We start from the raw sequence: 27,377 nt of genomic DNA, 5'->3' as shown, positions 1-27,377 counted from the left end.
TAAGTTAGTAATAAAATAATACATCATTTATAGTAATTAATTTATGTTAAGAGAGAAATTATCCATGATTACAAACCAAATCAATTTATCTAACATCTCAGATTGCCATGAAGATAAATTCTTTGGATTTCTATGATCACATACAGTTACAAAGAGTTAATAATGATATTTTGATACAAAATGCAAGTCTGAAGTTTCTTAAGACTTGGAATTTTGAAGGCACATGTATATATACTTCATGGTTTTTTGCGTTAATAACTTTTATCTTCAATTTCCAAAAAAAAAATTGATGTATAACTCCTTATGGACAAAGGTTCTGCAGATTGTGGCCCAGCGCTTGCACATTGAGTTTTCTTTTATTTTCTCAAATTTGATTTATAATTGATGATGTTTATTTGAACCAAACCTTATTCATAGTAAGAATGATAGTACCTAAATTGTTGTTAAATTTATCTGTTACCTCAAATATTTTGTGCAAGTCAACATGAAATAGTCAGCGGATGAAATAATTATGCAATCTTTTAGCTTCTAACACTGATAGCATCTTCTAATAGGTCTCATTGCAATCGGGCGGGAAAAGCAAACGAGGGGGGGAGGAGATGTCGAGCTTCTCGTTCCCGGAGCGCCCGGCGGCGGAGATCATCGGCGCTCTCGCCCAGGTGGGCATCGCCGCCTTGAAGCCGGAGGACCTCGCCAATCCCTCCGCCGACCTCGTGTGCACCCTCTACTCCAACTTCCTCGCCTTCGCCGACCCCCTCGGGTAAAACCCCGTCTGTCTGCCCCCTGCCCTTTTACCCTAACCCTAACTCCTGATCTCTTGTTCCCCCCTCGCTTCGCAGCGAAGAATCGGATATACAGATCGCTTTCAGTGCTCTCGAGCATCTGGATAACCCCGACCACCATGTGGACGCCATCCGGACCTTCAATCTGTACCGCAAGATCAAGGGCATGCTCGGCTCCATCCGGTTCGGCAGCTTTAATCTTCGCGATCTCATCAAGCCTGATACCAAGCGCACCCTTCAGATCCTTAGCACCATCGTCAACTTCATATATTACAGGTGAGAATCCTACCGAATGAACCGTGAAAAGTATCCGGCCTTTGGATGTTGAATGGTTTATCTCTCCGTGGGATCCTTAGGGAGGAGAAGCTGAACATGCTGCAGCCTATTGTCGATCAATTCCCGGCATATGAGGAACGAAGGGCAGATCTCGAAGCAAAGATCGCTGAGGTCTTTTCTTCTTCCTTTGCATCCACTTTAATTTGGCTATGATAGTCATATTTGGTATAATGGGTCGAGTGATAATGATCAGCTTGTTACTTGAATGTTGCAGGTTAACAAGCTGATTTTGGACCATGAAGTTGCACGACAGATGGAAGAGCCGGCAGTTCAGCAGTTGGATGCAGAGGTCAAGGATCTGCGACAGACTATTCAGAATTATAACAAGCAGCAGATGTCATTGAAGACGATGGCCAAAGCACTCAAAGAGAAGACTGATGCTATTAATGACAAGGTTGTTTTTCCATTCCCTGCATTCCAGATTTCCGACTAAGTCAGTGGATTAATATTGTATAATATGTGTTTTTATAACTTGATGCATGCCTTAACAAATGTAATATGCACCTTTGCCTGAGTGGATGTTGGCAAAATTCTCCACAAGTTAAACGTAATTATAAGCTTGTCCGTTGTGTCCTCTAAGATGTACCACCCGAATGCTTAGCGATGCATGGCCTTTAATGTACAAAATGTGGCTAAATAATGTTCCAGTCATGTGGAATTTTGGGTAGCTAAATATGCACAACTCTATCCCCACATGTGGAAAGGATATTTACAACGTAAAACTTTCTGAAGAAGATTGCAACTATCAACATTTCTGATATGTAAGTTTTGTTCAAGTTCAGATTTTGCAGAAAAGGACATGATGGTGTTTCTTTTGCTGGACTCATTCGATGGATTTGTACCCAGCGATGCCAATACTGCTGCGAGTCAGTTGGAGGTTTTTCAATATTTTAGGTCGTTAACATCTCGATGATCATGTCATGAAAATTTATAAGGAGGTCTTTAAGTAAATGTCATCCATTTGTCATCAGCAAAAAGGTTATATGTTGTTGCTCACTCCAAAATCCAAACCCAATTGAGCATTCATTGTCAAAGGACTGCTTGTATATGCACTGGGGCCCTAGAAATTCAAATTAAAATCAGTCTTGCGGAAAAAAAGGTAAATCTAAAAACATATTACACAAACTAACAGTGTTGCCTGCGCATAATTATATTGTTTCACTTTCACTTTTCAAACATCTGCAAACAGTATACACTTACCTTGATATCTGGCACGCATAATTTTCTATCTTTCAAGGATTTTATTCTTTTGGTCTCGCAAATACATCATCATTCGATTTTGGAGTCATTTTTAGATCTCAATTGTTTACTGAAATGGCATTGCTGCTGCTGCTTTGTTAGCTTATTTTTGGCTCACCGAGTGGCCTTTGGATAATCAAATTTCATGATATGTTTCGTAACTGGATGAAATCAAGAAATAACCCGTTATGTTCGAAATTATAGAAGATCTCCTTTAAGATCAAACAATTCCATCGAATTGAGTATGACAGTATGTGTGATAGCATCTACTATACCAGGAATATCAATGAACCCAATTCTTGCAATTGCTCAGGATGCCCTCTTTTAGCTTCTAACACTGAGAATTGATACACTTTGTTATGGCTTGCATATGATGATAAAATGTATAGTTTGATTGTTAACTTTTATCTTGCAGATCTCTCAAGCTGATTTTGAGTTAGTGAAGAATGCCCAAGAAAACTCCAAGTTGTCATCTAAAATTGTTCAGTCCCCTGACAAGCTACAGGTTCAATATTCAGGAACCACTTTCTTGTGTAGAATTTATCTTTTTGTGAAATTGAAAAAAATTGATATGGTTCTATGTACACATAGATGTAACGATCATGTAAATTGAATGTTTCTTACTATGAAGTTGCAACTCAGAACTATGGAATAAGAAAGAAAATAAAGTATGTTTTCAATCATACTAAAAATGATTTTTTGAATGACTAGTGGAACCTCAGGTATTTTAGTTGCTAATAATTTATAAGCCTTAATGATAGAGAAATATTATTTACTATATTACAAACCAAATCGATTTATCTAACATCTCAGATTGCCATGAAGATAAATTCTTTGGATTTCTATGATCACATACACTTACAAAGAGTTAAGAATGATATTTTGATACAAAATGCAAGTCTGAAGTTTCTTAAGACTTGGAAGTTTCAAGGCAGCATGTATACTTCGTGGTTTTTTGCGTTAATAACTTTATCTTGAATTTCCCAAAATAATATTGATGTATAACTCCTTATGGACAAAGGTTCTGCAGATTGTGGCCCAGCGCTTGCACATTGAGTTTTCTTTTATTTTCTCAAATTTGATTTATAATTGATGATGTTTATTTGAACCAAACATTATTCATAGTAAGAATGATAGTAACTAAATTGTTGTTAAATTTATCTGTTTCCTCAAATATTTTGTGCAAGTCAACATGAAATAGTCAGCGGATGAAATAATTATGCAATCAGATCAATCAGTGCTGTGCTATTGATAGCATGAAATTTTGTATCGTGCATGTCACATGAATTTGCTGAATGTTTTATTTGCTTATTAATGGCTTTACTTCATAATAATGGCCTTATATCTATTTAATTTTACTTCCGCTGGCAATCTGGAGTAAGAATCCAGTATTTTAGATAGTTGTCTTTCGTGTAATAATATCAAGTAACTCTTGATATCTAATTTTTTTCCAAAGAGGGCACTTGAAGAGAAAAAGTCGTATCGAACTGAGGTGAAGAACTCTGAAAGGTCAGCCATGCAGAGCGTTCAAGAGAAAACTTCCACTTTGGAGGTGTACTCAAAGGTATGTAACTTTTTGTTTCTTTTAGCAAATATGTATTACCTCTATGATTATATACCTCAAACAAAACTTTCATGATCTTTTTAATCTAAGTTCCTGATGGTGAATTTTCTACTCCTTGATGCTTATAGTTTTCTAGTCACATGAGTACATGTTGCTCTTCACTTCCTATGAAGGAACATGTGCATGCATGAGGGTTTGGGAGTCCTTGACTTTTGAACATCAACGGAAGTATAGAACACTAATTCATTGGGCTTTAACTGTGGACCAGTGTCTACCTCAGGAGCAGTAGAGGTGTGAGGAAGCAAAGAAGATAGAGTGACAGCCAAGAAATATCTGAGCTTGGATGAACAGGCATCGGAATTTATAGCAAGAATTCTGTCCGAGTTGAAAAATCTTGACATAATGATAGCAGGACTTTTCTTCCAACTTGGAAATTATTGTTTTAACCAAGAAAATAGTTCTTTAGTTTATTTTGAGCTTTAGCGTAGAAGGCATGTTTGACTACAGGACTTCATGGCTCCGGTGCTTTTTCAAAACAAGTTTTGAAATATTACTAACTATATGCTGTTAGGCTCCTGCAACAGGAAATATCCCTTGGATGCTAAGTTTGACACTCAGATTTATTCACTTTTGTAATCCATTTCTGTCCTCAGGTTTGCCCCTTACTTTCCTCTTAACTTTTTCTTGATGCTTCTCTATTTATAATAGACCATCTTCACAATTCTATTAAAATATTACTTTAATTTATTCTATTACCTTTTATTATATTACATTTTAAAGTGAAATCAGGAGGCGTACCATATCTTTGGAGATCAACTGATGAACAATCATTTCAAGAACTGAAGCGTTATCTTAATAAAATAAAATTCTCTAAATGATGCTAATGATATTGACTTAATGGTTCAAGGATAACAGGCATTAACACTGAGCACATGGGAGATCATGTAGCAATGTTTTTCCATAGAATATAAAGGCTTTCAAACTTCTACTGTCTTTAATCCTCGCAATTAGGGAAGCTGATTTGTCTCTAGAGAGATGCATTTCATACACTCAATATGTTTTTTCTTTATAAATGACTTCATTTACTGATTTATGCAATATTTTGTTTTGTAGGTACATGATAAATTGACCAAGCACCTATCTCGAATGCAGGCTATACAAGAACAAGTATGGTTATCTTTGGCTCATAAACATGAACTGTGTTCTTTATTGTTTTATTTTTAAATAGGAGCACCTTGCATGATAGACCTTGTCCAAATATTCACTTACAGTGGTTTTTTGTGGATCTTATACTTATTGTTGGCACTGCATTAATATTCATGTTAATATAGGTCTCTATTGAAAATTGAAATATCAATATATTGATAACATGTAGTTGTTGTATATGATTAAAAAATATATATGTGATGGAGTTGTCACAAGGATTAAGACAACAAGAGCATCTAACGATTTCCCTGTCATATCTCCAGTGTGTCAACAATCAACTTTAAGTCCTTTTTGTTGAATCTCGGATTTTGATGATGAAACTAATTGATTGTGTTTAAATGTTTGACTACATTTTGAGTGATACAGGTCTACTCGATCAGGATTAGACAATTAACGCAAGAGGAATTGACGTTGCGTCGGAGGAGATCACGTCAGGATATTGGATGGCAGAAGGCTTCGGGCGTCGGGCATCGGGCCAAGAGCGGAATTGCGCCAAGGATATCGGCGTTGTGGAGGTCAACCGCCGATTGGGCAACAAGCTGCAAGAGAGGACGATGCGCCGAAGAATCGGACGAAGCGCCAACCAATGACGTGCCGAGCAACAGAATGTCAATTTGCTTTATAATAATTGTCTAGATCGGAGTAGAGTTTTGGTTTGTGTGTGCAGGATTAACTACGATAACGATGAAGACATAAAGCGAAACAAAGTGCTGGAGTCAAGCGCGAAGGATTCGTTGGGAGTTCGAGAGTTCGACGGAAGTCCGAAGGTTCGTCGGGAATGCTGCCGGAACTAGCCGAGAATGAGTAGGGAGCTTGCCGAAGGGTTTTTCGGAAGCTCGCCGGAAGATTCGTTGGAAGTTCGCGGAGCTCGCCGAGAAAGATCGGAGCTTACCAAAGAAGCTCGTTGGAACTCGCCAAGATCAAATCGTGAAGTCTAGGAGCTTGCCGGGAGTCCGCAGAATGGTTTCCGAGAGTTTATCGGAAGACCGTCGGAAGTTCGCTGGAAGCTCGCCGGAAGAAGTCTTGACTTGCGGACTTTGTAATAGCTTAGAAAATGTCTTTAAATTCGTAGTTAGCACGTTAATTAGGGTTAGGATTAGGTGTTAATCCTATAACCCAAGTAGGGGCCAATTGGGCCCAGGTTCGGACTAGTTTGGGGCAAGATTGAAGCCCAACTAGTGGCTGAAAACACTGTAGTCGGGCTGAAAACACTGTAGGCGGTGGCACCGCCTAGCTGGGCGGTGGCACCGCCCACCACCCGAGAGCTGGGCGGTGACACCTCCTGGCTGGGCGGTGGCACCGCCCAGCACCCGAGCCCTGGGCGGTGGCACCGCTTGGCTGGGCGGTGGCACCTCCAGCACCGGGAACCCTAAGAGAATTCAAATTTTGGAGCCCAAAATTTGAATCCTCTTGAGGCCTATAAATACCCCTCAAATCTCAGCTGAGGTAACAACTTTTGAGAAGCATTTTGATTGAGAGAAAAGTCTTAGAAAATCTTAGCAAGTCTTGTTTTCAATTTGCTAGAGAGTTCTCCTCCTTTTTTATTGAAAATTTGTAAGAGGTTGAGCTGCTTGTAAAAGGTTGTAAGAGGGGTGTTTACCCTTCCATTTCAAGAGACTTGCTAGTGGAAGGTGGGAGCCTCATCGAAGAGGGGCCTCGCAAGTGGAGTAGGTCATTTGACCGAACCACTCTAAAAATCGGCGTAATCTCTGGTTTGCTTTTTATTATTGTCATTTACATTACTGCAAATCTTCTTACTGCTTTAGTTTGTATTACTCTTGCTGCGCAACTTTAAGAATACGCCTTCAAGTTAAATTTCTCAAGTTTCGTTCTTATCGTACGAAAGAATTTACTAAAACCGAAGTTTTAATCCGCTGCACTAATTCACCCCCCCCTCTTAGTGCCACTCCGATCCTAACAATTGGTATCAGAGCCACGGTTTTCTACTTTGGTTTAACACCCAAATAGAAATGGCTCTTTATGGCTTTCAAGAGGGTCATTCTCTCATTCGTCCTCCCTTTTTCAATGGGACGGACTACACTTGTTGGAAAACTCAAATGAGAGTTTTCTTACTTTCTTTGGATTTGAATTTATGGCACATAGTCGAAAATGGATTTGAAATGTCTTCTCTCCCAATGAACCATTGGAATGATTTGGAGAAGAAGATGTTTTCTCTAAATGCAAAGGCTATGAATGCCTTATATTGTGCACTTGACAAAAATGAATTTAATCGTGTTTCGATGTGTGACTCGGCTTTTGATATTTGGAGAACTCTAGAGGTCACTCATGAAGGCACTAGCCGAGTGAAAGAGTCCAAAATCAATATTCTTGTGCATTCTTACGAACTTTTCCGGATGAAACCAAGTGAGTCCATCGGAGACATGTACACCCGGTTCACGGATGTCATCAATGGACTCAAAGCTCTTGGTAAAAGTTTTTCTAATTTTGAACTAGTCACTAAAATCTTAAGATCCCTTCCAAAAAGTTGGGATCCAAAAGTTACGGCCATTCAAGAGGCCAAGGACCTTAAAACATTCCCTCTCGAAGAACTTATTGGGTCTCTAATGATCTACGAAATGAACAATGTGACAAAAAAGAAACTCGAGAACAACCTTCCAAATGATAGGAAGGATTTGGGACATAGAACACATGAAGACCACTCGAGCATAAGCTCAAGTGATGGTGAACTTAAACTACTAATGAAACAAAAATTAAAAAGCAAAAAGAATGGAACTACTTGCTTTGAACGCAAGAAGAACAAAAGTTGGGATGAATTGAGCTCTTCCGAAGACGAGGAGAAAATCAAGAAAGGCGAGGTGGCAAACTATGCCTCACCCTCTTTCAACAATGAGGTAATCAAAATCCCACTAATTTATTTCGAAATTACATAATACTTTCTTGAGTTATTTTTAATTTAGTTTAGGATTAATTTTCTTGAAAATTGCTTGTGTTATGTTAATGCAATAAAATGTTAGATATAAATATAATGCTTATACACCTAGTAAGATTAATCTTATATATGTGCTTGAGAAGCAAGAATTTGTACTTTAACGATTTCCATATTGATTTTCAATGACGATGCATGACTTTTGAATGGAAGGTTTGATGATTTTTTTATGAACCTTATCTTTGGTTTTCAAACATGATGTATAGTTTTGACATAAGAACAAAAATTTGAAGCATGCTAATATAAAGTCAATCATATAAAGTAAAACTAAAGAAATTTTAAATATCTATAAGAATCATTCAAAATTATGTTCAATAAAACCTTACTTGATGTTGTAATGAAACTATTGAAAGTTTTGATGCTATGATTTGATGATTTTATGCATGAGATTGTAAAGTTATACATGATGATTTTTTGGTCTTGATGGTTTTTATGACAAAATTCATTTTTCGATCCTAAATGTTGATGCACATTTTTATCTAGCATAAATGACATGAATTTAAATAACTAAAAAGAGAAAAGCATTGTTCTTCAAAATTATTTTTCTCTATCTTGTTGATTTATATGAATCCCTTGAAAATGATTTTGGTTTGATGATTTGAATTACAAATGAGTTATATCAAAATCATGATATTGATTTGACTTGAAGTAATGAGTTGAAATCATTTTTTTTTGGAATTATGTGTTGCACTTTTTTATCTTGATGATCTTTGATTTTTTTTTGTTTTAAAACGATGATGCATGGATTTGAAAGAAAAGGAGATGCATGCATGGAATCAATCAATAAGTTGAAACAAAAGGAGGAAAGATTTTTTTATTGAAAATTTTCTTTTTCTCTATCTTATTGATTTATACCTAAGAGACCAATAAAATTATTTATGTCATTTTGAATCTCTTGAAAGAAATGTTGAGATTTTGATGATTTAGACGATTTGAATTTGAATGAGTTTTATCTAAAATCATGATCTTGATTCCGTGATATTTACAAATTAAGATTTATTATGAATCAAGATTTTTCATTAATCGATCTCCTAAGATTTTCTTTTGATTATTAATGAGTAGGTTTTTCAAAAAGAAATCATGTCTTCTGGTATTCACATGTTCTAATCCTTCATGATAAAATTTTTATGTAATTCCTTATATTCATGAAATGTTTATCTCATCACCAATTATTTTCTTCTTGATATTCCTTGTTTGGTGATATAAAATCATGCATGAAATACTCTTGAGATTATTTTGATGCATACAAATGAAAAGTTATGATCATGCATGGTAGGATGCAATTCGACAAATTAATACCATTATGATTTGAAATATTTATAATTTGGAATGATGCATGCAATACTTATGCCTTTTATTATGATAATATATGTGATGCATTGCATATGATGTGAATCATGAATGCTTTAAATGATAAATGTCTTGATATCATGATTGATGATTTTGTTCTATGCATAAGATTTTTAAAATTATGCATAATGAATCTTGTAATTTACAGATTATCGATTTTCTTTTTACCATAATGAAAGTGCCTTATTGATCCTTGTCATAATAAATCTAGCACTTTCGGTTTTAAACATGATACATGTTTTTATTTGACATAAAAAAAAAAGGGAGGCATGCTTGAATGAAATAAATCACATGAATTGAAGCAACTAAAAGAGAAGAACATTTTTCTTCTTGAAAATTATTTTTTCTATATTATTGATTTTGATGAATCTATTTGTATTATTTTTATGAATCTCATGGATTATGAAAATGATTTGAATTTAATGGATTTTATTGAAATCATGATCTTGATTTCTCACAATTTTCTATTGAATGAATCAAGTTTGTTTTCTATTTAAAAGGATATTTATCAAAATTTTCATGGTCTTTTAGTATTCATGATATTGATAATTATATTTTGAAACTCTATGTAAATCAAGATTCTTCATCATGATTCTCTCGTTTTATAAAAGAGGAGATGTTCTATGTGAATCATAAGATTTTATATGCATGAATTGAGATTCTTTTTGCTATTAACTAGCAAGAAACTTGTTCTTGTAAACCATGACATGCTACTTGACATCTTGATAATTTATAACTTGAGTTTTCTTTTTGAATCAAGATTGTTTCCTATCATGTTTTCTATCTACAAAAGAAGAAATTTGTCAAAAATGATATATGTCTTTTGACATTCATTTTTCATCTTTATTATTTACCCTTATCATGATTTGAATATTATAGTAAAGAGAAATGAATTACATGATTGTATTGTTATTCCCTTCTATTTGACACTGACAAAGGGGGAGCAAAACTTGCTAGATAGCAAATTTGCTAGCTTGCACAATTTGAAAAGAGGCAAAATAGTCCATCTTGCACATCTCAAAAGATGTAAAATTTTGCTAACTTTTTATGTGCAAAAGTTGATAGCTTGTATACTATAAATTTGCATACCAAAAATACAATCTTGTTTATCTCAAGATGCAAAACATACTAACTTGCACTTTGCAACGGAAGCAAAATTGCTAGCTCAAACATTGCAAAGGAAGCAAAAATTTGCTAGCTTACAATTTGCATATTTCAAGAAGCAAGAGTTGCTTTCTTGAACATCTCAATATTGCTAGCTTGCATGATGTAGAACTTGCTATCTTGAACATTACCAAAAGTGCTATCTTATATGCTGTAAAACTTGTATATCTAAAACTTGATAGCTTGAATGTCCCAAGCATGATGCATTACTTGCTAAATTTTCTATCTTCAAAATTGCATGATGATAAAAATTTAATATTATGTTTTTCATGCAATGGTTTGAACCCATATAATAAACACATAAGAGTAACTACTTCTCCTTTTTGTTGATGACATAGGGGGAGAAGTATATTGATGACTTCATGCATTGAATTAAATATTTTATATTTGCATGATAGTTTAAATGTTTTTCATAAAATGTGATGAATGTTACTTGGATTTGGGATAATCCAAGTGTTTTATCAATGACATATTGATAGGGGGAGTTTAGTTAAACTCCGGGGAGTTAAGGTTAACTCCGTTAGTCATCAATTAGTTGTCATCATCAAAAAGGGGGAGATTGTTGAATCTCGGATTTTGATGATGAAACTAATTGATTGTGTTTAAATGTTTGACTACATTTTGAGTGATACAGGTCTACTCAATCAGGATTAGACAATTAACGCAAGAGGAATTGACGTTGCGTCGGAGGAGATCACGTCAGGATATTGGATGGCAGAAGGCTTCGGGCGTCGGGCATCGGGCCAAGAGCGGAATTGCGCCAAGGATATCGGCGTTGTGGAGGTCAACCGCCGATTGGGCAACAAGCTGCAAGAGAGGACGATGCGCCGAAGAATCGGACGAAGCGCCAACCAATGACGTGCCGAGCAACAGAATGTCAATTTGCTTTATAATAATTGTCTAGATCGGAGTAGAGTTTTGGTTTGTGTGTGCAGGATTAACTACGATAACGATGAAGACATAAAGCGAAACAAAGTGCTGGAGTCAAGCGCGAAGGATTCGTTGGGAGTTCGAGAGTTCGACGGAAGTCCGAAGGTTCGTCGGGAATGCTGCCGGAACTAGCCGAGAATGAGTAGGGAGCTTGCCGAAGGGTTTTTCGGAAGCTCGCCGGAAGATTCGTTGGAAGTTCGCGGAGCTCGCCGAGAAAGATCGGAGCTTACCAAAGAAGCTCGTTGGAACTCGCCAAGATCAAATCGTGGAGTCTAGGAGCTTGCCGGGAGTCCGCAGAATGGTTTCCGAGAGTTTATCGGAAGACCGTCGGAAGTTCGCTGGAAGCTCGCCGGAAGAAGTCTTGACTTGCGGACTTTGTAATAGCTTAGAAAATGTCTTTAAATTCGTAGTTAGCACGTTAATTAGGGTTAGGATTAGGTGTTAATCCTATAACCCAAGTAGGGGCCAATTGGGCCCAGGTTCGGACTAGTTTGGGGCAAGATTGAAGCCCAACTAGTGGCTGAAAACACTGTAGTCGGGCTGAAAACACTGTAGGCGGTGGCACCGCCTAGCTGGGCGGTGGCACCGCCCACCACCCGAGAGCTGGGCGGTGACACCTCCTGGCTGGGCGGTGGCACCGCCCAGCACCCGAGCCCTGGGCGGTGGCACCGCTTGGCTGGGCGGTGGCACCTCCAGCACCGGGAACCCTAAGAGAATTCAAATTTTGGAGCCCAAAATTTGAATCCTCTTGAGGCCTATAAATACCCCTCAAATCTCAACTGAGGTAACAACTTTTGAGAAGCATTTTGATTGAGAGAAAAGTCTTAGAAAATCTTAGCAAGTCTTGTTTTCAATTTGCTAGAGAGTTCTCCTCCTTCTTTTTTATTGAAAATTTGTAAGAGGTTGAGCTGCTTGTAAAAGGTTGTAAGAGGGGTGTTTACCCTTCCATTTCAAGAGACTTGCTAGTGGAAGGTGGGAGCCTCATCGAAGAGGGGCCTCGCAAGTGGAGTAGGTCATTTGACCGAACCACTCTAAAAATCGGCGTAATCTCTGGTTTGCTTTTTATTATTGTCATTTACATTACTGCAAATCTTCTTACTGCTTTAGTTTGTATTACTCTTGCTGCGCAACTTTAAGAATACGCCTTCAAGTTAAATTTCTCAAGTTTCGTTCTTATCGTACGAAAGAATTTACTAAAACCGAAGTTTTAATCCGCTGCACTAATTCACCCCCCCCTCTTAGTGCCACTCCGATCCTAACACTTTTTGCGCTTAAAATGGATGAACTTATCAGACACATTTAAGAAGAACTTTCTAGTTGTATTTGGTTTTGGTGGTGACCACTTTGTGAGATTGACTCTAAACTTGATCTGTGAAAATAAGAAATTAAGGCATCTAAACTAAAGTATGGGAGGACTGAAAGTGTTAACTGCAACTTGAGCAATGCAAAGAGAAGTGTCAAAGGCATAACTACAAGGAGTTACCCAAAGCAAAAGCTTTTGGTATATGGATCTGCAAACAACACCAACGAGTCTTAATATCTGGGATCTATTATTCACTGGAAAGGGTGATCTGAAGAATATATTGCTTATGGACTTAGATGGGATGGTTTAGGTGGAGAGGAACATATGTAATATTTTGTGACTATCTTGTAAGATGATCCATTGGGTTCATCTGTTGGACCTAGGACAATAAATTTGGCTCTGGTAATGACCCTACTTGCACTAGCTTGTTCACCTCACCCAAATTTGCATGATAGTTTGGAATCATCAGATCAGTGAAATATGGATCTCATTGAGAGCTAGCTAACTGGAGAAATTAAAAGGTTCATGTATCTCAATATGCAAGAACATATTTGTTTAATTTTACTCGGCAACAGATGCTGTTAAGCAGAGTGTATTTGAGCACTTGAATAACTTTTTTTTGTTTTTTTGTAGATTTGGCATACAATTTGTATCTTATTTTTTCTTGTCACTGGTATTCGCCAGGTAAATTCTGCTAAAACTCTTGAGAAGGATGTCAAAGCTTTGAAAGTTAAGTTGAGTGACGAAGGGGTTTCTATCATGGCTGTCGAAGCAAAATTGATTGAGAAGCAAGGGAAAGGTAGTTCTTTGGAATTTTTTTATTACCATCTATGTATGACTTTACACATTGTCAATTACTGAATTGTAGTGGACAAAAGTTGAAGTTTCGTTTTCTTAAAATAGTTTTTTTTTTAATGTTGTAAAATGAATGTCAGCTAAACAAGCTGAGGAGCTGATCAAGGCTGCGGAAACAGAGAGGGATGCCAGACATGCAGATGAAACTCAGAAGCTTAATACTGTGAACGCAGAGATGGAATGGAAGCTGCAATGCCTGGAGCCCAGGGAAAGGAAAGCTGAAGCTATGGTTACAAAGGTATATACTCTTTGATTCCTTGTGAAAAGATTTAAAGTTGTTTAAACTGATTTAGCATGTTTAACACCTCAGTCTGGAGTAATAGCATTATTTGTCCGACATCTTTGTCGGTACTATTTTTCCGATATGCGTATCGGTCCCTTTGAAGTTGCTAATGCTGATTCGGACAAATCTTTTCCAATTTTGGACCTGGCACTTCTGGGTGAGTGTTGATACAACCAAGACCAACAACTTAACCTCTAGTGTTTGATCTGCTTGCTTGTGCTTCAGGTGGCATGACCCTATAAGCAAAGTTGTTAGGGTGTGCGAGGTTGTGTTGTTATTTATAGCATTGGTCTTTCTGGACAACCACATGCTTCCCTCTCAGCATTGTTTCTCCAGTAAAATAAGCACTTTCCAATCTCTTGTTCCGAGCATTGTCGAAAGCATTAAAGGACTTTGTTAATGAGTTGTCATCTTGCATATGTAAGCTTGTGAAGACTATGTTTACCTCTTAACACCATGATCTCTGAGTTATATGAAAGGGTGCTAGCTTGCGCTCAGAATCTGACTTGCTAAGAGAAACTGGAAAGTCAAGACGACAACAACTTCATGCCAAATTTGAAGAAATTTTAGAGGAGGTATATTTCAATTTGCTACAATAATCATTCAGAGAAGGAAATTTATGTGCTGGTAGTAACAATAATGGATTAAAATGTTCTGAATTTTTCTGGTGATGCAGTTTCACAACTATTCTAAGATGAATTCCATCCTACAAAGGTTTGAGGTGGCAGCGAAGAAGGAAGACTTGGGGCCTGCAAGCACTGAATGAATAGCCACCAAGGGTGCCGTCCATCTCTATGATCATGTCAATCTATGTGATGTTCTTTGGTTGCCTTTTCTTGAACTACCAATTATGGACTTCTATGTATTATATCATATTTCGGAATGTAATTAGTTAGGCATCAATCAGTATTAGTGCAACTCTATTGTACTCGACTCCTTTCCTCATGCATCTGAGATATCTGTTCTGAGTTCAAGAAATGTTACTTTTCTTTTCCTAAATTATCTTGAATTTAGGTTTAAATATGTGTATAAAATATTATAATATTTATGATCATTTACAGTATATTTGGTTCAGTGATTAAGAACATCATCACTGTATTAAAAAAAATATTGTAGCGAGAATGAGAGATAATTTTCTTTTTTTCTACCAAGGTCATTTTGATCTTTTTCTTATAGAGAGAATGAGGTCTATTTAGTAAAAATACAGAAATGAGAGACAAATTTCTTTTCTCTACTAAGGGCATTTTGATCTTTTTATAGAGAGAATGGGGTCTATTTAGTAACTACAGAAATAAGAAACGTGATCTAAGAAAAATCTATTTTTTTTAAGAAAAAATCCAAAATAAAATATAAATGAACAATAATTATGTACTTTATTCAGATGTTTTCATCCTAGAATATCAATTTATTTCAAATTTAAGTTAATATTTTTTTCAATATTATTTTAATCAAAATTGATGAAACATCAAAAAAAGAAACTCAGATTAAATTTGCAAGTTATGAACTATGTAACCTAGAAAAAACATTTGTCTATAAGATTTTAAATCAAAAGATCTCAAGAAAGAAACAATTTAATTTTACCTGACAAAATTCTTACATCAAGAAAAACAAATAATACTTTCATACACTAATTTTTTAATAAAAAAAGATAAACGAATATGATGGAGAACTATCAAATTCTTTTCTTTACCGACTAAGCTAACACGATTATAATACCAAATGATCCTAAATTTTCATTTTTATGCAGGTTTTTTTTTCTCGTGTTCTTTCTTACCACCGCATATATCCCAAAAAGACCAACTATGACTACTTGATCGAAGGGAATCGTCAGCACGGTGATCAAAGATTCAATCTTTGATCACTGGGTTTTTAGGCACAAACACCGCCCTATTTAAGATGTCGTCACTTCAGTAAAGCATCACGCAGCGGCGGCAGTCCGCGAACTGTTCCTGTAGTACAAGTAGGACGAAGCCGGTACCCGTATCGTCAAACAAGTCTGCTGCCTATCGAGTCAATTCCTTCCGCCTGTCTTCGCCTGTCGGTCAACCTTCCGCTCCTTCGTAGGCAGTTCAATCGTTGAACTTTGTGGATCTCGGTTGGCCTCTCCTCCAATTTGCTTCCCCAAAGATATTTTTTTGATCTTGTTCAGGGTAATCCGTCCCCCGGGGTTCCAAGTGTGGTGGAAAGGAGGTGCCTTCTGCCCCTTTGAGGAACTCTTGGCCTCCTGCTGCGATCGCGAGGCGTGGAGATGGCGGTGAGTTCTTTTGGGTTCATGCTGTACGCCGATTCTCCATGATTGTTTGCTTTGTCCTGCCACTTCGGGCCATAGCGAGTAAGAAAGCTGCGATCTTGGAGGGTTTTGGAATCGTTCTGTTGTTGCGTTCCTTTTCTTTTCTGTGTGATTCTTCGTCTTTGCAGTACTTCTTTGTTGTGTTTTTTTATGTGTTACTCTTCAATTTTTTATTTCTATGTTAGTATTTCGAGAAGCCTATTGAAGATTTTATTTTTTGGAGTATAATTGGGTTTTGATGCTGGGGTGAGACTGATGAAGTTTTGATTTTTGGTCTAATTATCATAATATCATCCTTTTCTTTTATTTGTCATGATGGTTTTTGCCGAGAGCTTTGCAAAGATTACTACCTCATAACTCATGGGTATTCCTAACTGAAATGGATCAGATATCAGTCTTTGTAGTGACTGTACTGATCGAATTGAAGCATAAGAGGGTTCAAGTTGTTTGGACTGGTCCGATCCTAATTTGGAATGCTGTCACTTTTGAATGCTTCTTTAGCAGTAACATCGGTCCCTGTTTACTTAAATAGCTATCTGTTGTTACTTGGATTTCATCACTTGCCATGGCTTTTAAGGTAAGAATTTAGGGAATTGTGATGTTGCTTGTGTTGATTTCAGTGCTTGTTTAAGTTGATTGTTCTTCTCTTCTTCCCCTGAAAAGTTTCAAGTGGATGACAATTCTAATTTTTTATGTGGTATTGAGATGAGGCATGCTGCACTTTCATGTGCATCATGTGGGATCTAGACAGCAATAATTGGAGGAATGCATTTAGAATTTTGTTGCCTAATTAACATCTGATCTCATCAATGCTGCTACTAAATGAGTATCACATATTTGATCTCTGCAATTTGGTTTGCTGCCAGTTAAGTTGTAACTTTCGTCAATAGCTTCTTTATGTTAGTTTCGTTAGTTGGATGTTAGTGAATTAGGAGGAAGTTTTAATACTTAGAAGTCATTTTCTTGTGCCTGCTCATTCATTCCATTTTTATGAACCAAAACCTTTTCAACAATAAGTGCTAGAGAGCTTTTATGAGCCTTATATGATTAGATGTCCTTTTCAGACACATTGACAAACTATGACAAGAAAAGCTCCATTGGTTCACCAATGAACTTGACATGATTGTTATTGCTTTGGTGTCTACTTTGTAAAAGGCTATAAAAAAGAAAAAGTTGTACATCGATTCCTTGTCCATCCATCATAATGGTGTATAAAAGGAAAATACCCTGAATCTGTTTTCTTTACTGTCTAAACTATTTGATAGGCTAATGTAGATTACCTGGGAGTGGCATTCTTTACGCAGATGAGCAGCTTCAACACATAGGCCAAATGCATTTTTGTACCCCTTGTAAAACAGCCGAAATCAACTATTTATTTTTTCTGTTTTTAATCTTCTTGGATGTCCTTTCTAGTTTCATGGGAGATTTGTTTGTTCACTTAGACAATAGCTTGCTTTGTTCCTCTGATGGGTAAATTTCTTTCAAATGTTAATCGTGTTTAATAATTGTTTTTGTTGATATTGTCTGTCAAATCTTGTCTTCTATTGACACTTTTATATATGAAATGAACGATTAAAATGAGTGGATCGAGATGAAAACCTCTGTAAGGGTTCTGAGATTTTGTTCTTGTAAATTCACAACCTTTTGTTTTGTTTTGTTTTGTTTCATTGTAGCAACATGCCCAACTTCCTGAAGCAGTAAGTGCAAACTTGGAGGCTCCAAATCCCAAGGATGAGCCACATGCAAGCAGAGAAGATGATCTCCGCCAACCGATAGAATCACATTTACCTCATATTGCTATTGCACATAAGCCAACCACAGAATCCCCTCTTCATAGGCATGGGTATCAACCAAATTCCAGTGAACATAGAAGGGCTGGTAGAACAAGTGGTGAATCTGACAATAGCATGGAGCGCTCTCCACTTCACCCCCATTATCATGTGAAAGCTGCAACTAGAGGTGGTGTATCTTCCAAGGGTTCATCAGTGAGTAGCCATGCACTTGCTTCAAATGTTGCAGGTAGATCGAGACCGAGGACCGGTGGTCGAGGTGATGAAACTGTGAGTCTTTTCTTCTAATAATCAGTTTTTTTTGTATAAAAGACCTGCATGCAATCATGTACAGAAAAGCTGTGGTATTGTTTCCTGACAGCCTGATAAAGGGTCATCTGTGCCAAAGTTTGGTGAGTGGGATGAAAGTAATCCTTCATCAGCTGATGGTTTCACTGGCATATTTAACAAAGTGAGGGAGGAAAAAAAGAGTGGATCAGCAAAAGCTACCATGATAACAAATGATACAATCTATGTCAATGACCAAGATGGCAGTGGTGGGTCCTTGGTAAGCTGCCTATGCTTGTTCGTATGATAGAATAATTAGAGCTAAAACCTAAATTGGAAGGCTCACTAAGTGTAACCCTGGTGAAGCTCATAAGTAAACTTCATTTCTTAACTTTTTTGTTTTATTTAGTCTTAAATGAGGCTCTTAAAGATTACCAGTTTCTTATTCGTAATACTTGCTGTTGTAATTTGACTCGCATGCAATAAAACTAAAGGTGCTTGACACTTCCTTTTTTCTTTTTTTATTGTTTTCTTTTTGTGAATTTCATGTCCATGTATAACTTTTAAGAAATGGAAACATTGCTTTTGCTTAACGCATACTGGTTTTTTGGTTGATACAGTTTTACTTCAATTGCCCTTTATCAACATACTAAAAACACCAATATCATCTCTGTGACTATCAAACTGCTGCTTTTTAAGATCTCGTAAAGTGATTATTCCAAGACAGTAGAATTAGGTTTTTATCATGAATTACCTTGTAAACAATAAATTTGTCAATGTCGTTCATGGCAAAAGAAATTTACTAGCAACTACGGAAATGGAAGCATCTGTTTTCTTCATGAATATGCCAAGCAAAAATACTTTTTAATTACTGCACATGGGGTACATAAATGTCAGACATTTTCTAATTTCAAAAAAGTCTTTTTATATAAATTGCTTTTAGGGACAACGTACACAGCCAACAGCTTATACATTTCTCTCCATTTGAAACAAACTACTATTTGAAATAGAGCAGTAACAGCAACAGCGGCAATAACATTGTAATATCCCAACTATTTGAAATAGAGTGATACCAATTTTAGCAAAGTTTCCATAATACAACTTTATCTGTGACCTATTACATTTTATTTACTCTAATTGCAACTATGGACTTCATATTTGAAATAAAACAATCTGATCTAGTTTTACTTTGCTTTCTTCTGTCTTTCACAGAGCTGTTGCTTTGGCTGGTGCAAAAAATAACTAGTATTACAAGAAGATTCAGAGCTTCGATCCTGTAAATATCCTCAAAGAAGAGTCATGATATTTGCATCTGTTTGGAACTGCATGTTCCTCTGTGCTAGCGTGTGTAAGTACTGTATTGCATCGATGAACATGTTCTTTTCAATTTGTTGAATCTTATATTTCTTGTTGCAATACTGTAAACGAGCATATTTTATCTTCTTCTGGTGTGATTTAAATGTCTTGTATTGTCAAATGCCTCTCAAAAAATTTTTCTTTACGTGCTTGGGTATCGTAGTTCTGTATATAAGCATGTTCCATTTTTTTTTTAAGATTTTGAGTGTAAATAAGTCTGAAACTTTGAGGCCTTTTCAGCTTCCTAGGCTCCAACATCTTCCATGCACAATTGCTCGAGTTCTTGGCAGGTGTGCATTCATTAACTCACATCATTCTAGGTTTCGTAGGATGCCTCAGATTGCCTGTGGCTTGTATCAAGTTTTGAACTCTTGCACAGTGCATCATGAACCTCTTGCTTTATCTTTCCCTGGTGTTGGCTGCAGATATAAGGTTTAGTCTTTAGGATTGTTCTCAGTACAGCAACTATAAGAAACCTCATGATCTAATATGCATAAGATAGGTGTAAGATATGCATTTAGTTGTTTATTATTCATTAGGAAGCAAGATTAGGGCTAAGCATATTGAGATTAGTGTCCACATCTCCAAATTATATTCGAGTAGAAACTAATCCTTTATATAATGCTATGTCACCCAATTACAACCATTGCCCCTTAGATCCGAGCCAATAAGAAATTAAACAAGTTCCTCCTTCATCGGTTAGCATGATAATTCCCCTCTCTGAATGCATGAGACACCTTATATTCCATAAAAGATGATAGTATCGCTAATTACATGTCGAATGATACCTGGGTGGATTTTTCTTATTATATGTAAGGTGTACCGAAACCTGAGCATCAGTTAGGACATGGATCTGTTGAATTCCTTTCCTTTTTCACTCTCTTCAAGCCTTCCTATATTGCACCTTCATTATAAATAATTAAGTCTGTTGTTTGTGAATCTGCATTCAGTGACTGAAATAAACTCATCATTGTCCCTTGGAATAATCACCACTAAGTTGTTCCTGCACTGAACATTCACTGTGTGCCTGAAACAAGAACATTCTCACAGAATGGCTGAACATGTCATAGAGGAATAGCAGACACTACACCCCATCTTGAATCACTCAACACCATAGAAAGCCATGGCACAATCTTTAGCATCACAGTGATTCAAGAACTGGTAAGTCTTTATCTTGGTCATGGGAATTGAACTGAAGAGAAATCAAATCATCCAAGAAACCTAACAATCAAATGATGAACATACTTAGCAGCCTGCTCTGTTCAGCGAGCAGGACACAGTTACCACTGCCTTGTGAAGGGGAAGAGCTTGGAAGAGCCTTCACCAATGTATCAACCAGCATCTTCAGGAACAGAACTGTGTTCTTTCTTCTCTCTCTGTTGTAGCAGTAGGACAGCTACAGATCTGCATCAACAGCAGTAGCTCCTTGAGAGAAACAAGAGAGAGGTGCAGTTGCTTTGGTGTGCCAAATGTTGGAGAAGAATAAGATATGATTGGATGAGGTTTTCTTCACAGTTGAGAATGTTCGACTTTGCACAGAGATAAGTGACTCATTTGGGAACTACCCAACTACTGAATCAAATCATTTGTCGGATTTCAATGAAAGGAAATATTTATTTTATTTAAAATATTTTTTTAGTAAAAAATAATAAAAATTTACTGGCCATAAAACATGATGACGTCATACTGTGATAGTTTGTTTACGATGAAAGATGAGAAATATGATCTGTCTTAATGTTAATCATGTAAATATTTTTTTTTATAATATGTTGAATTTAATTTCTTTTAAAATTAATTTTTTTTATTTATTATATTAAATAATATACAAAATATTTTTAATCTACCATATTGAACTCGTATATATTGAGGTTATATATATATATATATATAGGGGTAAAACCGTTATTTTAAAAAATGTAGGAGGATGGATATGTAAAAAGGGTCATGTTGTTCGGATTATGTTTGGGCTTTTGAACTGCCGACGCTGCCGTCGCGTGGAGCGGGCTATCGTCGGCGAATTGACATCGCGGACGTGGGCGACCAGATCGAGCTGCGGGAATGGCGGAGGGGCACAGGCTGTGGGGGCACCTGCCGCTGCTGGTCCAGTCGAGCTCTAAGGAGTCGGTGGAGTACATACTGCAGGCGCTGTGGCGGACTCGGAAGACCGGTCTCGACGCCGCCGACCGCGCCATCATCCGCGACATGCTCCATCTGCCCTCCGACTCCGACCTGGACCCTGTAAGCTTCGCAAAAACCTTTTTTGTCTTCTTTAGGGTTTAAACCCCCCGCAATTTTGGCTACATTGTTTTGGAACTCTTCGCAGCGTAAACCCTAATCACATTTGATCTCTAACATGATATGGTCTGAGCTAATTATATTAGCCTGAGGCAAAGAAGTCTCCGTAATTTCGGATTTCCAATCGTTCGAGATTGGGTCACCAGGGGCTGCGTTATCATGTTCATCAACTCAACTGTAGCAGTTGGTTCTCATCAATTGCTTGTTACATAATTAAGTACATACATGAACAAGGATTTCCCTAATTAAACGGTTTCCGTCAGCTTATAACTTGAAAGATTCAGTCCTGTGGGAAGTGGTATTTTGCTGTCTGTTTTGGAGACTATCGGTCGACACACATAAATTGTCTAAGTGCATAACATGCATGCTTACCTTTGTTCACTAAACATCCTCTCATTGAAGATTATTGTCCGATATTATGGCATTTCCTCATGAAACTGATGTTTATCGCAAGAGATGTTAGTTGGTAGGGATGAACTTCATGTGTAAAATTGCAGAAAATCATATGTCAATCTACCGCTGCTCTGTAAGTCTTAAAAATGCTAGCAACACGCAACAGCTCAGTGAGAATGTTTTCTTGTGTGAGAACTTCATGTCTTACATGTATTTCCTTTTAGACTAAAAGACAAATGAAATCCTTATTCTATCATCAACACATTAGTGTGGTATATTAGTGGATTTACTTTCCCTTTGCAGCTTTTGGTATGTCTTCGTATGTTAATTCGAAGGTGTGTCTATGAAAACATATCAAAGGATGAGATACAGAAGTTGTTTCCACCAGAAGTCCTACCTGAATTACAAAGATTACTCACCCTGCTCCTGCAGAAGTTTCAACGAGAATGGCACGAAGATGTACTCAAAGATCAGGTCAATCTTTTTCTTCAATCTACATAGGATCTATGTTTCCCTTTGCAGCATATAAGGGATGGTTATGCAGTTATTTTTTACCTTTTTTTCTGTAGCATGTAGAGCATTATATTCTTGCTTCAGATATAGTCAAGAGATTTGTAGTGATAGACAATCCTTCCATTTGCTCTTTAGTTGAGAAGCATCAATTTTTTTGCTATGTCAACAAGCAACTGTAATGAACTCCATATTGACAAAATAAGTGCTGCTTTTCCTTTGAACACCACTTTCTATTTGCAAATCATATAGAAAAATTGTAGGCCAACTTATGTCTTAATAAATTTTCTTTTCTGTTCTTCAGGTTTCTTTGCCTCGCCTGAAGGCAATGACATGTAATGTGGTAAATCAAAATCAAGATTCTGTGGAGCATGTTGCTGTTATGAATCTGAAGGTACAACCAATTAAGTTTTTTTTTCTTATTCTATGACATACAGTATCCCTGATAACGTTGTCCAATTTGTTTTATTTTCAATCAATTGATTAAAACTGAAGGCAGAAAACAGGGCACACTGTAGATGTTTTCACTGTTATTTAATCAATGATGTCAATCCGAATAATTATCTTCTGAAGCCAATGAGAAAAGGCTATGCTAGTGTTACTCCTCTTGTTCTCAGCCTGAAGCTCATATTTTCTATTGTTTACCTAGCCTTCAGTATTCGGAACTAGATATAGGTTTAGTTTATGTCTGCACAAAACTAGAGAAAATGAGAAGTTCTTGGCTGAGAATAATTTATATAATAGCCACCTCTGCACAATCAGATGAAATAAACAGCGATTGAGATGCCCATCTAGATCAATTTTTTGCTCCTGAGGTTTTGCAATAGAAATGAGTAATATAGCATAGTTATTCAATTGTTTATAATATGTTGTACTACACCCATTTGTTCATTTCTACCATGTCTGTAATAATGCTTTACTAGATCCACTGGAAATGAAAGCTTGTGCTCCTGTACATACCACTGATTTCAATCTTATTGGCTGTTAAATGCCAAGAAATTGTGGTTCTCACTATAGAAAAAACCAGATAAATTATGCTAATACTTTCGGAGTGGATATCTTGCAGCTCCAAGGTGATACACAGTCTTCATCAGGTGAAACACAGGTTAAATTCCAATTGGCAAGAGATACCCTCGAGACGATGTTGAAGTCTATGTACTTCATAAGAGATCAAATGTCCAGTGGGGTAAGCTAAAATTTTACCTTGCAATCAATAGATAACTCATGCACGAACAGTCTCATTTTTTTTTATGCATTCACATGTTTAATGATTTGCTTCTCCAGGATGCTACCTCTAATGGACCTGGGCAAGAACAGGGAGCAGCCGAAACAGCCTTAACATAAAATCTTGGGATGCCTCGCCTATGTATTATAGTTTTCTTTCTTTGCTCAACACTGACATAATATTTTGCGTTCTTATTCTTCTCAATCCTGTGACTCTGGAATTTTGAAGCTACTTAGCAACCCTTTTGTTTCCCAACTAAACTCATCCAACTGTATGTATATGTGTGTAGCATGGGGGCAAATACTGTCAATTAGGTTTCATTTTCAGAATGTGTTTAGATCATTTTCAATTTATTCTAGAAGCAAAACATCTTATTCTTTTGAGAAGTAGGGAATTCATTGAAAAACATGGATTATGTCCGAAACCATCCATACAATTTGCTGAACCGAGGTTGTGCCCTCTATCTTCGTTGGGTTCTTCCAAAGAAATGTGGCTTATTAAGTTTATGAGAAATGTACATATCTCAGTGGTTAGTGCAGTGTTGTGTAATTGACAAGTCTCAGGTTTGAAGCCATGTAAGATGTCTTGCATGCAGTATAAAGTATTACGGAAGGAAATTATATTTCTATATATATATATATATATATAATGTTTGTTCAATCAAGACGCATGTGTATGCATATACACATGTAATTTGATTCATGGTGACCTCTTGCTAGTTCTAACCACTCTTGACATGCAAGGTTAAACTCACCCAATCTATTGATCTCACAACCTATGATGAACAATCAATTGATAGAAAGAAGACCGGGGAAAGAAGACAAGGTAAGAAGAGAGGTAAGAAGAGAACGAGGTGGAGAAAGAGGAGGAGAAGGGGAGCAAAAAGTTTAATTGTGTAGAGATAAGTGACTATCGTTTATAGAAAAATTTATTGTTAAGCCGAAGTCAATGATCAGGCATCGGACCGGATGAATCGGGTAATACAACAAAGGATCGAATGATGCAATGAAAACTCGTCGGGAGTTCATCGGAAGATCGTCAGTAGTTCATCGAAAGTTCATCAAGAGTTCGGTTGAACAATTGACGTATCGGATAACTTAGATTCATTGTATCATAAATTGTTTTAGCCTTAACAATCATAATTAGGACTTTAATTTGAGTTAGTTTTGGGAGAAATCTTACTAATTCAAATAGGGGCTAACTGGGCCTAAACAAGGCTAAATTGGGTCGGTTGGATGGCCCATTCAATCACTTGGAGCCACGGCAAGCAGTGTCACCGCTTGAGGCTCAGCCTCCCAAGTGGTTTCGATAGTGGTACCGCTAGAGCCCGGTCTCCGAGGCTTTATCAAGTGGTCGTTTTGTATAAAGAGTAAAGAGCACAATATAAGTAGGGTTAAAGAGTAAAAAATTAATCTTCAAGTCACACACGAAGATACAAGTAGGGTTAAAGAGTAAAAAATTAATATTTTATTTATAGCTATGAGTTGTTTTGTATAAAACTAAGTGAGACCATTGGAAACATGTACACTCGTTTTATGGATGTCGTTAATGGTCTAAAAGTATTTGGTAAAAGTTTTTCTAATTTTAAACTTTTTAACAAGATATTAAGATCTCTTCCAAAAAGTTGAGATCCTAAAATAACATGCATAGCACATGATGAATTTGAGAACAACTTTCCAAAGAAGAGGAAGGACATGACACTTAGAACCATACCACTTGGGTGAAAACTTAAGTGACGATGATGATGATGACGACTTGGCACTTCTTACAAGAAGGTTTAAAAAAATTCTTAAAAAAGAACAAAACAAAACAATACACTAAGAACAAAAATGAACTCGAAAAGGACTAAATAATTTGCTTCAAATATAAAAAATCGAGGCACTTCGAAAATGAATGTCCCCAAGTGAAAAAAAAGCTATCAAAGAAAAAAAAGGCGCTCAAAGCAACTTGGGATAATTCAAATGCATCCAAAGATGAAGAGTCAATCAACAAAAACAAAGTTACAAATTACGCTCTAATGGTGCTCAATGACGAGGTAAGTGACTCAATCGAATCTTATTTAGCTTATGATGATTTACTTATTGCTTTTAATGATCTATATGATGAATGTAAACTAGTTGGTCAAAAATACAAGTTAAAAAAGAACATGTTTCTCTTGTTAGTGAATTTAGTAAATTAAAAAATAAGCATAATGATAGTATGTTAGCTTCTTGATGAGATAGATTCACTTAAGAAAGAAAATATCTTACTATAAGAAATATTAGAAAATTTTAAAATATATAATAAATCTCTAAACATGATCCTTGCTAATAAGGGTCATGTTCATAGAAAGGAAGGAATTGATTTAGTGAGTAACACTTAACAAAAGCCAATTATCTTCATTAAAGGACCTACATTACACACGTCTTACCTAGAGAAAAATATAATTTTTGTGAAAAATATGATCATTTTGCCTACAAATGTTCATTTAAAAGGTTTAGTCCACATAAATTAGTTTGGATTGCTAAATGAACCATAAATCATTCAATGATAGATAGATTTATTTATGAGGGACCCAAGGTTAAATTGGTACCTAAAAGAAAATTTTTTTTCTTATAAATATGTCTACAATCACAAGATACGAGCAAGAGATGATACCTTGATAGTAGATGCTTATAGCACATACCGGAGATCCAATATACTTCTCTAAGCTCACTAGCTAAGACAAAGGATTTGTCACCTTCGGATAATAATAAAGGAAAAATTATTAGCAAAGGAAATATATGTAATAAATCAAACCTTTTGGTTGAAAATGTTTTATTAGTAAATGGTTTAAAACATAACTTGCTAAGCATTAGTCAATTGTATGATAAAGATTATAACATCAAATTTGAATATAATGTAATCTAATGCTTGCATTATAGAAATACCACATATAAATAGATCTTTGATTGCCTTAATGACCAACAATGTCTATACTATTGATCTTGATGAGTTTTGTGATGAAACTTGATTTTCGGCATTAAATGATGCTGCATGACTTTGGTACAGAAGATTAGGTCATACAAGTATGAAACTAATTTCACAAATTATAACTAAAAAACTAGTAAAAGGTATGCCTAAAATTAAATTTGTCAAAGATAAAGTGTGTGATGTATGCCAACTAGGAAAATAAATAAAAAGTCATTTCAAATCAAAGAATCAAATAAGCACCTTTAGATCACTACAATTGATCGATATGAATTTATTTGGACCAATTGATACAACAAGCCTATGAGGTAGTAAATATACCTTGTAATAGTTGATGATTTTA

General features: G+C 36.3%; 3 protein-coding genes across 6 annotated transcripts; all 3 read left to right on the top strand.

Annotated features, from left to right (window-relative positions):
• The first annotated feature begins 546 nt into the window (after positions 1 to 546).
• On the top strand, positions 547 to 14,937 carry LOC135597100 (kinetochore protein NUF2 homolog). Of its 3 annotated transcripts, XM_065089612.1 has the most exons (11): positions 547 to 760; positions 840 to 1,058; positions 1,139 to 1,229; positions 1,333 to 1,512; positions 2,773 to 2,862; positions 3,814 to 3,921; positions 5,035 to 5,088; positions 13,506 to 13,620; positions 13,757 to 13,914; positions 14,439 to 14,534; positions 14,636 to 14,937. In XM_065089612.1, exons 1-11 carry the CDS (start codon positions 600 to 602, stop codon positions 14,723 to 14,725), a joined length of 1,362 nt encoding a protein of 453 aa, XP_064945684.1. In that variant the 5' UTR covers positions 547 to 599; the 3' UTR covers positions 14,726 to 14,937. The 3 variants fall into 3 exon arrangements, with proteins under 3 accessions (XP_064945684.1, XP_064945685.1, XP_064945686.1); XM_065089613.1 differs by lacking the exons at positions 14,439 to 14,534; positions 14,636 to 14,937 and adding an exon at positions 13,987 to 14,432; XM_065089614.1 differs by lacking the exons at positions 13,506 to 13,620; positions 13,757 to 13,914; positions 14,439 to 14,534; positions 14,636 to 14,937 and adding an exon at positions 5,494 to 5,924.
• Positions 14,938 to 15,854: 917 nt separating this feature from the next.
• Positions 15,855 to 19,783, top strand: LOC135597099 (RPM1-interacting protein 4-like). The gene is made up of 4 exons (XM_065089611.1): positions 15,855 to 16,213; positions 17,923 to 18,309; positions 18,401 to 18,586; positions 19,519 to 19,783. The coding sequence occupies exons 1-4, from the start codon at positions 16,208 to 16,210 to the stop codon at positions 19,546 to 19,548; spliced, it is 609 nt and encodes a 202-aa protein (XP_064945683.1). The 5' UTR covers positions 15,855 to 16,207; the 3' UTR covers positions 19,549 to 19,783.
• Positions 19,784 to 21,619: 1,836 nt separating this feature from the next.
• LOC103970717 (uncharacterized) lies at positions 21,620 to 24,465 on the top strand. Of its 2 annotated transcripts, none has more exons than XM_065089610.1 (5): positions 21,620 to 21,900; positions 22,654 to 22,824; positions 23,165 to 23,254; positions 23,888 to 24,046; positions 24,145 to 24,465. In XM_065089610.1, exons 1-5 carry the CDS (start codon positions 21,721 to 21,723, stop codon positions 24,202 to 24,204), a joined length of 660 nt encoding a protein of 219 aa, XP_064945682.1. In that variant the 5' UTR covers positions 21,620 to 21,720; the 3' UTR covers positions 24,205 to 24,465. The 2 variants fall into 2 exon arrangements, with proteins under 2 accessions (XP_064945682.1, XP_009382893.2); XM_009384618.3 differs by having other exon boundaries at positions 21,622 to 21,900; positions 23,927 to 24,046.
• Positions 24,466 to 27,377: the final 2,912 nt, after the last annotated feature.

The sequence above is a fragment of the Musa acuminata genome, chromosome BXJ1-11 (genome assembly GCF_036884655.1).
Source record: "Musa acuminata AAA Group cultivar baxijiao chromosome BXJ1-11, Cavendish_Baxijiao_AAA, whole genome shotgun sequence".
Lineage (NCBI taxonomy): Eukaryota > Viridiplantae > Streptophyta > Magnoliopsida > Zingiberales > Musaceae > Musa > Musa acuminata.
Note: the sequence above shows the minus strand (reverse complement) of the source record. Positions and strands in the feature narration are given on the sequence as shown.

Excerpts from the sequence above, each read along its gene's own strand:
- LOC135597100 (XM_065089612.1), top strand. The coding sequence starts at position 600 with ATGTCGAGCTTCTCGTTCCCGGAGCGCCCGGCGGCGGAGATCATCGGC. Across the intron at positions 1,059-1,138 it reads GTCAACTTCATATATTACAG|GGAGGAGAAGCTGAACATGC; the intron begins GTGAGAATCCTA and ends TGGGATCCTTAG. Across the intron at positions 1,513-2,772 it reads CTGATGCTATTAATGACAAG|ATCTCTCAAGCTGATTTTGA; the intron begins GTTGTTTTTCCA and ends TTTATCTTGCAG.
- LOC135597099 (XM_065089611.1), top strand. Across the intron at positions 18,310-18,400 it reads GTGGTCGAGGTGATGAAACT|CCTGATAAAGGGTCATCTGT; the intron begins GTGAGTCTTTTC and ends GTTTCCTGACAG. Across the intron at positions 18,587-19,518 it reads ATGGCAGTGGTGGGTCCTTG|AGCTGTTGCTTTGGCTGGTG; the intron begins GTAAGCTGCCTA and ends TGTCTTTCACAG.
- LOC103970717 (XM_065089610.1), top strand. The coding sequence starts at position 21,721 with ATGGCGGAGGGGCACAGGCTGTGGGGGCACCTGCCGCTGCTGGTCCAG. Across the intron at positions 22,825-23,164 it reads AAGATGTACTCAAAGATCAG|GTTTCTTTGCCTCGCCTGAA; the intron begins GTCAATCTTTTT and ends TCTGTTCTTCAG. Across the intron at positions 23,255-23,887 it reads TTGCTGTTATGAATCTGAAG|ATAAATTATGCTAATACTTT; the intron begins GTACAACCAATT and ends AGAAAAAACCAG.